This window comes from Vigna umbellata, chromosome 1, assembly GCF_029865625.1.
Source record: "Vigna umbellata cultivar VRB3 chromosome 1, Vumbellata_1.0, whole genome shotgun sequence".
Lineage (NCBI taxonomy): Eukaryota > Viridiplantae > Streptophyta > Magnoliopsida > Fabales > Fabaceae > Vigna > Vigna umbellata.
In genome coordinates this window covers 50,837,160-50,851,990 of record NC_142165.1, presented here as the reverse complement: position 1 = coordinate 50,851,990, position 14,831 = coordinate 50,837,160, and the positions used below count along the sequence as shown (strand labels likewise).

General features: G+C 32.6%; 1 protein-coding gene across 3 annotated transcripts; it reads left to right on the top strand.

Annotated features, from left to right (window-relative positions):
- The first annotated feature begins 7,327 nt into the window (after positions 1 to 7,327).
- On the top strand, positions 7,328 to 13,131 carry LOC148205665 (pentatricopeptide repeat-containing protein At2g34370, mitochondrial-like). Of its 3 annotated transcripts, XM_088103658.1 has the most exons (4): positions 7,331 to 7,530; positions 7,864 to 7,968; positions 9,216 to 11,293; positions 12,355 to 13,131. In XM_088103658.1, exon 3 carries the CDS (start codon positions 9,236 to 9,238, stop codon positions 11,279 to 11,281), a length of 2,046 nt encoding a protein of 681 aa, XP_087959784.1. In that variant the 5' UTR covers positions 7,331 to 7,530; positions 7,864 to 7,968; positions 9,216 to 9,235; the 3' UTR covers positions 11,282 to 11,293; positions 12,355 to 13,131. The 3 variants fall into 3 exon arrangements, with proteins under 3 accessions (XP_087959783.1, XP_087959782.1, XP_087959784.1); XM_088103657.1 differs by lacking the exons at positions 7,864 to 7,968; positions 12,355 to 13,131 and adding an exon at positions 11,833 to 12,202 and having other exon boundaries at positions 7,328 to 7,530; XM_088103656.1 differs by lacking the exon at positions 7,864 to 7,968 and having other exon boundaries at positions 7,330 to 7,530.
- The last annotated feature ends 1,700 nt before the right edge of the window (positions 13,132 to 14,831 follow it).

Below are 14,831 nucleotides of genomic sequence, written 5' to 3'. Positions count from 1 at the left end.
ATCAAGCGATTTTGGTTTTAGTCCCTACTCAGAACTTTGATGGTTTTTAGTCCTTATTGTTTTAAAACTCTGAGTAATAGTCCTTAAAATTGGACGGTGTTAAGTTTCAGTGGATGTGGCAAACGGCGTTGCCACGTGATCACTGATTTGCTCTATTCTCTGTCTGCCACGTTGGATGTTTAAGTATTTGAACTGAGATTAAGTTGATTAATTAAGTTGTTCTAGGGTTCATAATTTGTGAAATTAAATTTTTGAATTGGGGGATTTAATTGTGCCAAACCTCGACAAGCTGGACATGCTGGACCGCCATTTTCGTCGTTTACATGTGTCTCTATGGTACGCCAGCACTCACCACCCCGATCCCCACCTACCGGCCAAGCACGTCTCCGACGCCGGCCTCTCCCCCTCGCAGCTCCAAAAGCTTCCCTCCATCACCGGAAAAGACCTTCTCATGGGCTCCAAATGCGCCGTCTGCCTCGACGACATCGCCACCGACCAACCCGCTCGACTCGTTCCCGGTTGCAACCACGCCTTCCATGTGGAATGCGCTGACCCCGCCGTCCAAAACTCCGCTGCTGGCAGAGCGCTTTACTCTGACCCCATCAGATTCCGGCAACAAGGGTCCCCTTCTCTGGCGAGCTTCTCCACTTTCTTCTCCTTTTCTGTCACCAACCTCAATTCATCCTTCGTCGGCGGTGGCCTCACCTTCGTCATCTCGCCGGACTCCACCGCTGTGTGGGTCTCGTACTCGACTGTGAGGCCAAAAGATCCGATTTTTGAAGGTGGATCTCGATCTCGGTATGTATCTTAATGATTTCATGTATGTGAGGTTTTCTTGGAACGGTACTGTGGGGGCTGTTGCTGGGGTTGTGACTGTTGCTGGGGTTGTGACTGCTGGTGCTTTTCATCTTGCGCTCTTTGCTGGTGCATTCATTTGGGTGTATTCTAAGAAGGTGAAGCGAATGAAGAAATTTGATCAATCTATTGAGTCGTAGATTATTAGAATGCTAAAGGAGTTTAGCTAAAGGAGCTGAAATTTGCCACTAAGGGGTTCAGTGCTAATAGGGTCATTGGTCATGGTGCTTTTGGGACCCTGTACAAGGGTGTGCTGCCTGAGAGTGGTGACACTGTTGCGGTGAAGAGGTGTAATCATAGTGGTCAAGGTAAGAGTGAGTTTTTGTCCGAGTTGTCTATAATTGGGAGTCTCAGGCATCCGAGTTTTTGTCCGAGTTGTCTATGATTGCAAGATAATGATGCAGAAGCCTTACAGAGAAGAAATTATGAGTGAAGCCGAGAGAAAACGACGCGTCGCTGCCAACTCCAACCTTCAGAACGTAATTAACAGACTTAATCTCAGTTTAAATACTTAAACATCCAACGTGGCAGACAGAGAATAGAGCAAATCAGTGATCACGTGGCAACGCCGTTTGCCACATCCACTGAAACTTAACACCGTCCAATTTTAAGGACTATTACTCAGAGTTTTAAAACAATAAGGACTAAAAACCATCAAAGTTCTGAGTAGGGACTAAAACCAAAATCGCTTGATAGTTCAGGGACTAAAAACATATTTAACCCTCAAATTTATAATGATACTTACTTGTTATTTGAATTCTACTAGGAATTTAAACTAAAAAAATTCGGTAATTCAATTGTAAAATCCATCACTAAAAAATTTATAGAATAAAACTTTAGAAAAATGAAAATCAAAATAAATTATCAATAATCCACATAAATACATGTTGAAATGTATATTAAAAATAAGTTGAAATGTTTTTTTATCAAATACATTTCGAGTTTACTAAAGGGTTTAAAATAGCAAAAATGTGTATTACAAACTCATGAACTCGTTCTCAATGTTTTGTCCCAAATGAAAGCAATATAAATGAGTGGACCAAATTAATTTCTCCAAGAAATTTTGTACACTCATTATAAGAACAAAGAAGGAAGATTCCTTTATCCATGTGCCATGTAAAATTTAATGTAAAGGATAAGTTTGACTACATTTTTTTTTCTTTTCAAACCTTCCAAATGTAATTACTAGGATTAAAGATATATTTCTTTTACAAATCATCATTGTCCTTTTGTTCAAAGCTTTGCTTATAAATACAACACAATCTCTCGCATCTTTCTAGCAATTTTCTACAAAGAGAAAGAAAGGCCTAGGATAAACTTTTTCTTATCTTTCTTCTTTCTCTTGTTTTTTTTTTCTTATTTTCTTTCTTCTCTTTTATCATTTTGCATTTTGTTAGTTATTTACATTTTTAGTCATATAGTTTCGTTAAATTAGATCAAAAGTTAGGGTTTATTTCTTCCTACTCTTCTTAAATCCTATTCTATAAACTATATTTTTTTCTTTTTTAAAGTTCACTGTGAGACAACTTAAATAGGAGAAATACATCGTTTTGAGCCTTCCATTTTTCATTAGAAAAAAGTCTATTTAACAACTCTTTTTGACAACTTTTTCACAATAATATATGTGGTAGTTTGTGATTGGTCTGTTTTAAATATACGAACCAATAAGATAGTCACGTATAATTTGTTGTCAAAAAATTGTTAAAAAAAGTTATTAAAATATCATCATCCTTTCCATTAACTTCACCAAGATAGGGTCCGTCCCAAATCTTTACCTTTTTATTTTGATATATTTTCTTCAAGTATACAATCTGCTCATTTTTATTATGTAACTATTCATATACAATTTCAAAGTTTCGGATTCATAAACGAATTCATTGGGTATGAATTCCTAGTGTTGGGTTAAAAAATCACATCATTTGTAGTTTTATACAACAAGTTATAAATTAAACAAGTTTGTTGTTTTACTAATATAATACATATACGAAAATTATCTTTTTTTTATTGTTGTTATTGTGATTTTAGTTTTTTGTACTTACACTGTTTCGCACAACAATTGTATAATGTTTTAAGTAACTAATGGATGAGGGAATTAAATGTATAAGTACAACACTGAAATAATTATATATTATACATATATGAATTGGTTGGGAGGTTGAAATGTAGTTATTATGCTGCCGAAATTTTGTAAGCAAATTTTAGTTTCAAGAATTGTGTGCAAAGTTAACGTAGAACGATGATTGTAAAATTAAGGACAAGAAAACAATGTTATTTCAAGGATTATATATATATATATATATATATATATTAAAATATATACATATACTAAGTGTACAATTTAGAGAAAGGTCAAATAGACTCGGGGGAATAGATGGTGATGATATGGTTACCTTGGATTTTGATGGACACAATTTAGCTAGGTAAAAATAAATTACAGGCCTCACACTTTATTCTCGATAGTCCGCTTGACTATCCTTTAGACAAAGAAGGTGGTGTGACACACATATTGTATGCGTGAGAGTGCATAACCTATCTATATTGGCATAAGACCATTATGACTCAAAAGGTATAATGATAGTGTTTAAGAGCCACAAGTACTTGAAGGATGATTATGTGATCACTCAATGATGAGTTTGAACTCAAATTATGTAGATATGATTATTAAAATATTGAAAATGGTACGTCTGGAATCTTGAACTAAAAATACATGGACTTGATTATCTTATCACTATGGGTTTTAATTATCCTAGCACCCAAAATTTACTCATCATTTGTCATTACATGAAATTTTTATCAAAATAGAAAAAATAATAATATAAAGTACAGGAGACCACACTAAACTTAGGATAAAAATCACACTTTATGAAAATAGAGAAAATATACTTATTATGAAAAAAAATTAAATAAATACATGGAGGTAAAACATTAAATCACTTGTAATGTCTTTAGAAATAAAAGCCAAATTGGTTAATTTATCAACAATGATTTCTCTCACAAAAGACACGAGAAACTTTGAATAGCATATGCTTAAAAAAGTACATACACCCACCTCCTGCCCTTTAACACTCTAAGGAACCATTCATTAATCTAATAGACCATGACAAACTAAAGTATAATCACTCTCCAATCAGAGTCACCAAAAAATTATTTCTCAAAACATGCTTTAAAGCATAAATGACCTCATAAACCCAACATGATAAAAGTTTGAACTCTTAAAATAGTTGAACAATTGCTCATGTCTTCAGTCCAACTACCTCTAAAAATACCAACAAAACTAGGCCAATTGTTAGTTGCGCCATCAATATTCATTTAAAGCTAGCATATGAAACTTGTCATATTGTGTCCTTGAGTGAAACCTTTATACCCTTCCTACTTTGAATATTGAAAATTTTCAGTATAAAATATCAGAGATAATGTTACTCGTATGCTTCTTAGATTTATTCCAAGCCATACACATCAACTTCTTAATTCAGAAAACAATAGAATTAAAAGCAACTAAAACTTGAAATTTACTATAGTTTTTCATCTCCAAATCATTTAGATAATTGCAATTGTGACAACCACTTTAATCACTATAAGCAAAGGACTATGAGAATACTTCATAAACTCAACAACCAAATCCAAAAAGGAAAACTACAAATCTTTAAAAATTTCATTCAATCATTTCCATGATTGCATAGTACTAGAACAATGAAAGAAGAAATGAAACAAAAAAAATCAACATTGTTCTTATACAAAGAACACACAAAGCATAAAATCAAAAATACCATTGGATCGAGCTGATTTTTGGGCAGTAGGTTCCAGACATATGGTTCTTCATTCTGAACTTCGGATTGTCAATTGAAAATCTAGATTGGGAGAAATCGGTCCCGCACTAGCAACCCTATTTTGGAGAATTTTCATCTTCTTTGTTCTCATTTGTAAGCATTTGTGATTATTTAAATTGGCTTATTGAACACACCATTTGGTGTTATTATTGGAGACTCTTTTGTACCCTATTATTGATCATAGTAGATTTTTTTTACTTTGGACGACTCGTGGTTTTACCCTTGCATTGAGGGTTTTCCACGTTAAAAATTGTTATGTCTCTTGTGCTTTGGATTATATTTTTGTTCTATTTGTTTGGTGCTCGCAGATTCTCGCAAGAAGAGATTGAATTTCCGCTGCGTTATTACTTTTTTTCTAAGTTGTTATATTTTTTGGCCCTTCCCCCATCAACATATGTGATTTATCTTACCAAACGATGCATTTATTAATGAAATGACAAATGATTTAATGTTCTGAACACACTACATTGCTTAACGCTTGTCAACGTTCAAAACATTTAATGCATGTATGAAAAAGTACTTTGATGCTTGCAAACTTTGTTCTTGATATCCATGTAGATCAATAAAGTATAAAAATATGATCAAAATCACGACACCCACGAAAAAGACGTTGCAAGAAAAGAAGAACATTTTGGCAATGTTTCCTTGAAGCTATTTGCTTTGTCACATCGTACAAGCTCAAGTTCCACTTAAGGCTATAAGAAAAAACTCTAGACCCTACAAAGTAGATTAAAGTCGGACTTCACATAGAAAAACTACCAACTCTTCAGAAGTTTACTTCTTGATTTAATGGTCATCTTTCAAGAGAAACTATATATAGAAGAAAGCTTGAAGAGAATACGTTGTTGATGAAAAAGTGCAAGAAAAATACAACATAAAAAGAGAGAAAAAGCTTAAAGTGTTTTTATATAATCTAACGCTCAATATCTTTTGACAGTAAAATATTTATAAAGTGAGAAATACTTTCAAATGTTATAAATTGTAATGTATTTGAAGATATATCCTCTCGTTGAGAGTTATTCGTCTGCACCTTCTGGAAAATCTATTTGTGATTTGTTGTACATCATGAAAAGAACTCAAATAATTGGTTGTTTAGCTAAGGTTGAGTTGAACGTCTATACAATTGTCTAGAGCTAGATCCTAGAGAGGCTAAACTCATTCTAGTCGTGTTAACTAATGGATCAGGAATTATACTAATACTCATTGTAACCAGGAGTAGTGAGAATATTCTATGAGATCCTAAAGAGAAAAACTTGTGTAATCTTGAAAAAGATTAGTAGAACCCCAAGGAAAATCAAATGTAACTCAGATTGAGTAAACCATAAAAATTGTGATTTACTATCCTTTTATTCAAAATGTTTTTCATTTATTCACCTTATAGAAACTAGTTCTAAGCATTCAAAAAACCTTTACACACCATATTTACAGAGATATTACATACAATATTTTAAGAAACAAATATATTAGGAATCTTATCACCAAAGGTTAAAAAAAATCGTATCTTAGGAGTTTTGTAAAAATTGACATACCTAAGTAAGTAAAATGAAGAGATATTTGATTAAAAAAAAAGTTTACGAGAATATAAGCTCCCTGGTTAATCAAAGAAAGTACCATACTAAAAAAAATGTTAAATGTTTTAAAATTCTAATATATCCTCTATATTAAACAAATATATTATCTACATATATAGAATATGATAATGAAATTACACGGCCAGCTTTTAAATAAGAACAAAAATACATACTCCAAACCTCCTCAATATTATTATTTTATTCAAAAATATTTTAATTAGTGTTACATGTATATAAAGAAATTGACCGTTTTAATTATATTTCAATAGTATAATTAAGGTTTATTCATGTAAAAATGGTTGATTGGATATAACAAGTACTTGCAATTCATGAGTTTTTCTTTATTTAGTCAAAATACCATCATTATCTTAATTTATATGCGTTGATTATGAAGACCTAGGTGATAAGTTGTTTTAAAGATGTGTAGATATTTCAGGGTGCCATTACTTTCATTTAAGGGTGTATGTAAATCATGCATGAACTTGGTTTTTACGTCAAAGCAAATAATTTGTATTAGTGTTTTTATTTTCTATTTTTTTAAAGAAAATATAATTTTCTGTTAGATTATTTTAACCGCAATAAATGTTTATATTATTTTAATATTTTTAACTTCTTATAATTTGAATATATATTTTCTCATTTTAATGATTAATATTTTCTTTTTAAATAAATAATTATTTAAGAAGTTATTTATTTTAAATTTAAATTAGCATCTATAATTAAAAATAATCAACTATGTACTTTAATATTTGGATTAAATGTGTTTATAATTTTAAATTTGAAGTAAAATTAAAATTTATCCTTTTAAAATTTGACTTTTTGATTTTAAATTTTATAAATAAATAAATAATTTTTTTAATCTAATCATATTAATTTTCTTTTACGTATTGATCTACATTTTAAATTATATTTTTTATTTCTAGACTTTTAAAACTAAATTATATTAAAATTTAAAAAATAAAAAAATTACAATCTCGCATCAAAATTAAAAAGATTAAAATCATATTTAATTGTTAATATCTATTTGTTGGTTTTATTCATCAATACCTATCTCTCTGTCAATATTTTGGTCAGAGATTTCCCGGTCGGGTCGAGGAAACTGGGTTGATCCGGTTTGTCATTACCCTAATGGGCTTCTCCCTCGTCCTTACGAAGTAAGGAACACTGCTTCCACTCTGTCGAAGAACCCTTCTTCTCGTCACTCTCAGACTCTCCTTCTATACCTCTTCATCTCTGTTGCAACGTTGGTGTTCAGTTTGTTTTGCTGATTATGATTTGTAAGTGTTCGAGTTTCTATACCATTGTTCAGTATTCAAGTTCAGTTAATTTGAACCGTGGCTTGTTGTAGGGAAAATTTAACCGGTTTTTAACCTCTCCTCTAATCTTGTTGCTACTGTAATATTCATGCATACCTTAACGCTTTGGTGTTTGAATGTAAGGTTGAAGAGCGATTGAAAACAAAGGGTTATTGAACAAAGTTGAAGCCTTTGTAACCTTCGCAAGATAAAAACCCTTATGACACTCGTCACTGAACCCCAATTAGAAAGCTGTGACCTTGATGACAGTACTTTTTTTTTGTCTTAAACATTTTTTATTTTGTTTGGATTCAGGGGACTCAGGGGTAGCTTGGAAGTGGCACAATATTCTTGAATTGGTTAAAGGTTCTTATCCTTTGAACCTTGGTGATAGCTAAGATTTTAATCTGACTCTCCCAGGTTGTCATTTTCCTCCTTTCCCTTTATCCCTCTCAATTCTCTTCCCCCTCTTCATCTTAATTCCTTTACCCTTTGCAATTTTCTGTCCGCGTTTTAACTGTGTACACGCTGTATTTTGATACAATCCAATTTGGGTGAGGAATTTGTGTATATCAGTATTTAGGGTTTGGAATTCGGTCTCTTTTTTAAAATTAAAAAAAAAGCGACTACTATTGGAAATTAAGGATTATATTTTGTTCTGTGCTTGTTGGGGTCATATGTAACATTAATTTTTCAGTGGTGTTTTAATTTGCTTGCATATTTTTTGTGTATGATTCTGATTTTATTTCTAAATTGAGCATTTCAGAGATTGAATAATATCTATTCACAGATTGTGGTTGGAAGGTTGCAATTTGATTTTTTGATAATTGCAATTCGTTTATAATTGCAATAAAGTTTGATTTATATGTTTAAAATACTTCTCATAAACCACAATCTCTTGGATAACACGAGAATTGACATTCTTGTGTTTAAAAAGCAAATTATCAGATTATTCAGATAACGTAAGGGATAAAATGAAGTTGAAACTATATTAAAACAGGGGAGGGAAGGAGAGAATAGTTAAACCAGTCAAGTTTAGGGAAAGGTTGGCAATGTGATCTCTATAGGTCATCCTATGTTGCTATAATTTTGTTATCGGATTTTTTTACCTTAGACAATCTTTAGCTAACTAAGTTTTTACAGATTTGTGCTGTAGGTAATAGTGAATTATTTTTGTAGTTTTCGTGAAATCTGTCTTTCCATGGAATCATAATGGTGTTTGGAATGTTCCTTTACTCTGAAAATTCCGTCAGACTGTAGTATTTCCTCAACTGATTTTAGGTTTTGAATTTATTCTGAGCACATCATTTTATTGTGGTCTGTCGCTATTAACATTGTTTCTGCTTTGTAGGAGTTGATAATGTTAGCATTGGCTTAGGATTATTTGAAATTGAGTTAACATATCTTTCCATATCCTTGTGTATTTGTGATTATAAGAATTTTTGTGATTTCATATGACTTGTACATATAGTAGGCTGACTGGTTTCATACCTTAGGCAGATGAATAAGTGCTATTGAATGAATATGTCCTATTAATATTAAGTCTGCAAGTTAAGAACAATGCTTTGAACCTTAGTTCGTAAGAAGTAGAAAATGTTAGGTACATATTCAGCACTAAGTCAGTTCCGTTTTTCTGACTTGATTTTATTTTCAATGTCTTTCCTCAGATTATATTAACTCCCAACTAATGTCAACCAAGAGAGCCTCATCAGTTACTGTTAGTTCTCTTTTGAAGTTGTGCAAACAATGTTCTTTACAACACATTGCAGACTGTATCAAAGGCCTGAATACATTGAGGGTTATGAGCACTGCTGTTGAAAGGACTGATTTTCAGTTTTGTGGTGGTCATCAAAATGATGATTCTTTAGGTTACCAGCAAAGTCATGTTGGGTTTTATCAGGAAAGCCGGAAGAAGGCTGATACTAATGAGTTTTTGAATAAGCAAAGACCTGATTATGTTGCCCAAGCAAATTCAAGTCACTCTTATTGGAATAATCATGCAAATTTGGAGCAAAATTCTTATGCAGCTCGTCAGATTGCAGATGGAGGCCATATAAATGTGCCCATAAACATTAAGAATAATTTGGTGGGACATAATGGAAATGCCAACGGATACTTTGGTCAAGACAAAATGAAAATGCAACAAAAAGTTGGGGTAGGAGTTGATAATGCACGGGCATCTGGGATGCATCCAAATGCATTCGCTGATAATCATGGTTGGACACAAGATCCTGGACAAAGGATGCAGTCTCTCAATCCATATACTTCACCTAGGCTTTTAGAATCACAGGGAAATCCTAGAGGGGGCTTGAACCAAAACAGTGATTGTTTTCAGCAGCCATCAACTGTTCAATACAAAGAGGGTAATGAGACGCCTCAACAGTACTCAGGTTCTGGACAGTTTCAGCAGAGTCTTAAAGATGGTCAATATTCTCCAAACTTTAATATTTCACAGAGATCAATGGTTGTTGGTTCTCATCTATCGAACAATGCAAATCCTGGTGGTGAATCAAATGAGGCATCTAATGATAGTCCATATAGAGGTACACTTGAGGAACTAGACAGTTTCTGCAATGAGGGTAAAGTGAAGGAAGCTGTTGAAGTTTTGGAATTACTGGAAAAACTACTTATTCCTGTGGATTTGCCTCGCTGTTTGGAATTAATGCGCCAATGTGGGGAGACTAAATCTCTTGAAGAGGCGAAAATTGTACACAGACATGCTTTACAACATCTGTCACCTCTGCAAGTCAGCACTTATAATAGAATATTAGAGATGTATTTTGAATGTGGTTCTGTAGATGATGCTCTCAACATTTTCAACACTATGCCTGAGCGCAATTTGACTACCTGGGATACTATGATAACACAGCTTGCAAAGAATGGGTTTGCAGAAGATTCAATTGATCTGTTTACTCAATTTAAAAACCTGGGACTTAAACCTGATGGGCAGATGTTCATTGCAGTTCTATCTGCATGTAGTGTGCTGGGAGATATTGATGAGGGAATGCTGCACTTTGAATCCATGATCAGAGATTATGGCATTATACCATCAATGGCTCATTTTGTCAGTGTAGTAGACATGATTGGCAGCATTGGGCATCTTGATGAAGCCTTTGAATTCATTGAGAAAATGACAATGGAGCCAAGTGCTGATATATGGGAGACTTTGATGAATCTGTGTAGAGTTCATGGGAACTCTGGGCTGGGGGATCGCTGTGCTGAGCTACTTGAGCAGCTAGATTCATCTCGATTAAGTGAACAATCAAAGGCTGGCCTTGTACCTGTTAAAGCCTCAGACTTGTCAAAAGAGAAAGAAAAAAAGTTAGCAAGCAAAAATCTTCTTGAAGTAAGGAGTCGTGTTCATGAATATCGAGCAGGAGATACATCTCATCCTGAAAATGATAAGATATATGCTTTGTTGAGAGGTCTAAGGTCACAAATGAAAGAAGCTGGCTATATTGCGGAAACAAAATTTGTGTTGCATGACATAGACCAGGAAGGCAAAGAAGAAGCTCTTCTTGCCCACAGTGAGAGACTTGCTGTTGCTTATGGTCTCCTTAGCAGCTCCGCTCGCTCTCCCATCAGAGTTATTAAGAACCTCCGTGTTTGTGGTGATTGCCACACAGCACTAAAGATTATCTCTAAGCTTGTAGGTAGAGAACTCATTATTCGAGATGCAAAAAGGTTCCACCATTTTAAAGACGGGCTATGCTCCTGCCGTGATTATTGGTGAACATGAACTTAGGTACTGCTTGCCTCTTATTAATGGTTTTCCTTTGTTATTTACTGGTTGATAATAAACTGAAATGACTGCATTTTGGGTAAGCATATTTGTATAAGTATACTTAACCTCAACTTACATAAAATCTATCCGTGGCACATACCCCCATGGTTATTCAATGTATTGTGTGCTTGGTTTCTAAAGTATGTATTATATCCAACCACGGTCTGAAATTTGCCCGTAAAACTCCAGCCTAGAGGTAGTTTAATGCTGCTATACCTTTTCTAAGCCGACTAACGATTATAAAACTCTATGCTATGGTAAAACCAGGGAGTTATGAGAGGTACATCTCCAATTGATATTGTGAATATATCCTTATTCTAATGTTGCTTTCGAAAGTAGATCAAAATTAGATTTTAATTTTCACTTCCAGGAGTTGCAATTGCAATTTATATTTGGGTTTACAATGAAATGAAAAATGGAGCTGTGGGCCATGTTAAGTAACTTAAATGTAAAAGTATTGACTCTTAATTGTTGATCCTTCCCTTTTTTCTTAAGTACAGGCAACATTATGAGAGAGAAGTATACTAATAGTTTCTATATAAAACTGGTGGACTGTTGCATGGGTGATGTTGCGTTCGTTCACCCTGGAATTTCTGTCTTTGATGTAACTGCGTCTTACAGAGAATGAAAGAAATTAAATCCATGAATCCCATGCGCAAAACACTTGTCAAAGGGATTGTTCATTTTGCCATTGGACATGGAATAATCATTCAGCCTTGTCTCGAACATCATTTGAATCCCGGGAAAATGCTTGACTACGTGTTGTTTTTCGTTAACCTGTAGTGGATCAAACTTGTCTGTCTATTTTTTATGTAATATAAGGACTTGTTCCAGGGCATTGATAGCTGTTTGCAAGATTTGTGGCTTTGAGCATTTGTTTGTCATTTTAGAATATCAGTATGATGATTATGTGGATTACAATGATGTTTTCTTAACCGTACATCATATTTGACGGATGATATTTTCGTCAACCGTGTTATGAAGCAAAATTTGGGAAAGCCTCACAAGAATATTTTATGCAGGTGTATCTTGGCTACCAAATGGATTCAATAGCATGGGCGTTGCTAAACCCCTCTTGACCGGTCATAAAGATATTGTTCAAATCCACGAAGAGATTGGAATTTTGTTTAACCAGGCTCTTCCATACTAATAAATCAAGCAGTGGGACATGTATTCAGGTTGCGGAGGCATTATTCTTTCTGGGTAGTCTTATGCTATATAAATTATTATTGCTCTTGAGGCAAGGAAAAGTTTATGTATTTGATAGGAAACATTGATGTTCAACAGTATACTTTCAGACAACTTTATTGACTGTCAATATCTCAAAATTCAAATCATCGGAGTCATTATTCTAAACTTGTTTAGCCTCTTCTGTGTGAAAGTTATCGGTGGTATGTATAAATTGACATTTCCTGCTACAGAAGGCCTTGTTGGAGCGTTTAGGATTCTTTTGCAAAGTAGCCAATCATGGAGAGAATAATGAGGTCTCTCTGGTGACAAGTTAATGTTAGTTGAATAGGTAGTGGATAAGATGTACTTTAGTAGGTACATTGACACAACCACGTGAGATTGTTGTTCCAGCAACATACAAACTCGCTTTAGGCATGGAAGCTGGTCCAGGGAAATTATTTTAGGTCCAATGGAAGGCTTTCAAGGGAGAGGGAAGAAGGAATAAGATGGAAAAATAGTGCAGAACATAGCAAGTGATGTGGCAGAACTCCTTTTTGGTAATGTGGGTTCATCAAGAACCTTTGATATATTTTCTTTTTCTCTAGTAATATACTATACTTTCATGTGTTTTTCTTCTCTCCTTCGTCACTTGTTTTTCACAAGTAAGCAACTTTTTTGAGCTTTTGGGCAAGAATTGGTTCTCCAAAGTGGCGCTCATCTAATCTATAATTTATTGTAACTTTTTTAAATAAAAATTTCATAACTCAGAAGCTGATTATTTGATTTGTTGGAATTTTGTTAACTTTTCTAAATATCTTTATGTATTTGAAGATATCTGATTGAACTTTACCAATAAAATTGGCTTTTTTTCATCACTCATGTGCTCATTCAAAAGTAAATCTATCTAATTCATCCGCATTCAATATAAAAGTATACATATTTGAATTTATCTATTTAATTTTAGAGTTAATAATTTATCAATTGTTTCTAAGAATTCAATAAATGATTTTTCAAGACTTAATGGATTAACATAGTTCCAACTAAATTTTTCTTGATTAAATCTGACTAAAAATTTATCCTTTTGAAAACTTTCTTAAGATTGTCTCAACTTTTTTGGAATTTAAAAAAAAATATATTTTTGAAAAGAAAAATGGATGAACTTCTACAATAAAATTTGTTAATAGACGAATTGGATTTTATTGAATAGATTAAATCGGATCCATCTTTTTTATTGAAATTTTGAATAGATCCATATCAGTTAATATATCTTTTATTCAACTCATTATAATTCAAAATAAAATTGATTGAGTCTCTTGAGCTGTCATGCCTAATTTTTATCTCCTTCTACTTTAATTCCATATTAATAAATGAAATATAATTATTAAAAGTTTGGCTTTGAAAACCTTAATTCATGCTACACCACTATTAAATGCAATTAACATTGTTATTACATTATAAGAAATTTTATAATTATCAATAAAATTTTACCGACAAAAATAAATTCGACGATAATATTAGATCTGATTGATTAAATCTCTTTAAAATGCATTGGTAATTTTTTTTTTCAAAATTTGTTGATACCCATCCGTTGAATTTTTTAAAAATCTAGAATTTTTATTATTGACATATATCTTTTTCATTAGTAAATCTATCGATAAAATAAGAACCAATTTTTTCGTCAAATATGACAAATTTTATAAATTAAGTGGAGATGAATGAAAGAAATAATAGAAGAAGAAGAAGGGAGGAGGAGAATTTAAAGGTTCTACTAGTGGTAGAAGACAAGGGTAAAGGGGTGGGGAATGGTGTACATGAGAAATAACGACAAATGTCACGTCAATACTAATAGAGGTGGTGAGAGTAGAAACTCTATACAACGGCAACTACGTGGAGGATGAGAAGTGAAGGAAGAAAAAAAACAAAAAAAAAACATAAGGAGACGGAATAGGAAGATAGATTTAATAATGATAACAGTATATTTGACCAACGCTCAAAATTTATCGATAATCACTGATGAATATTATCAATAAAATTTAACTAACAAACATTTTGTACCAATAGATAAATATTTATCTAAAAGCTTGTAGTTATCAATTCATTGATTAAATTTTTTTATAAATATTTTTTCAATAATTTTTTATTATTATAATCTACTGTAAATTTAATCAATAAATTTTTATCTATTGTCAATCAATTTTATTTATCTATAATTAATGTTTTTTTAATGGCAAGAACTGATAACTAATTCAAAATAGTGATAGATAAAAAGTATATAGTTACTTGTAAAGGTTTCATCATGCATAATGTATTTTTCTTTAATGTTGAAAAC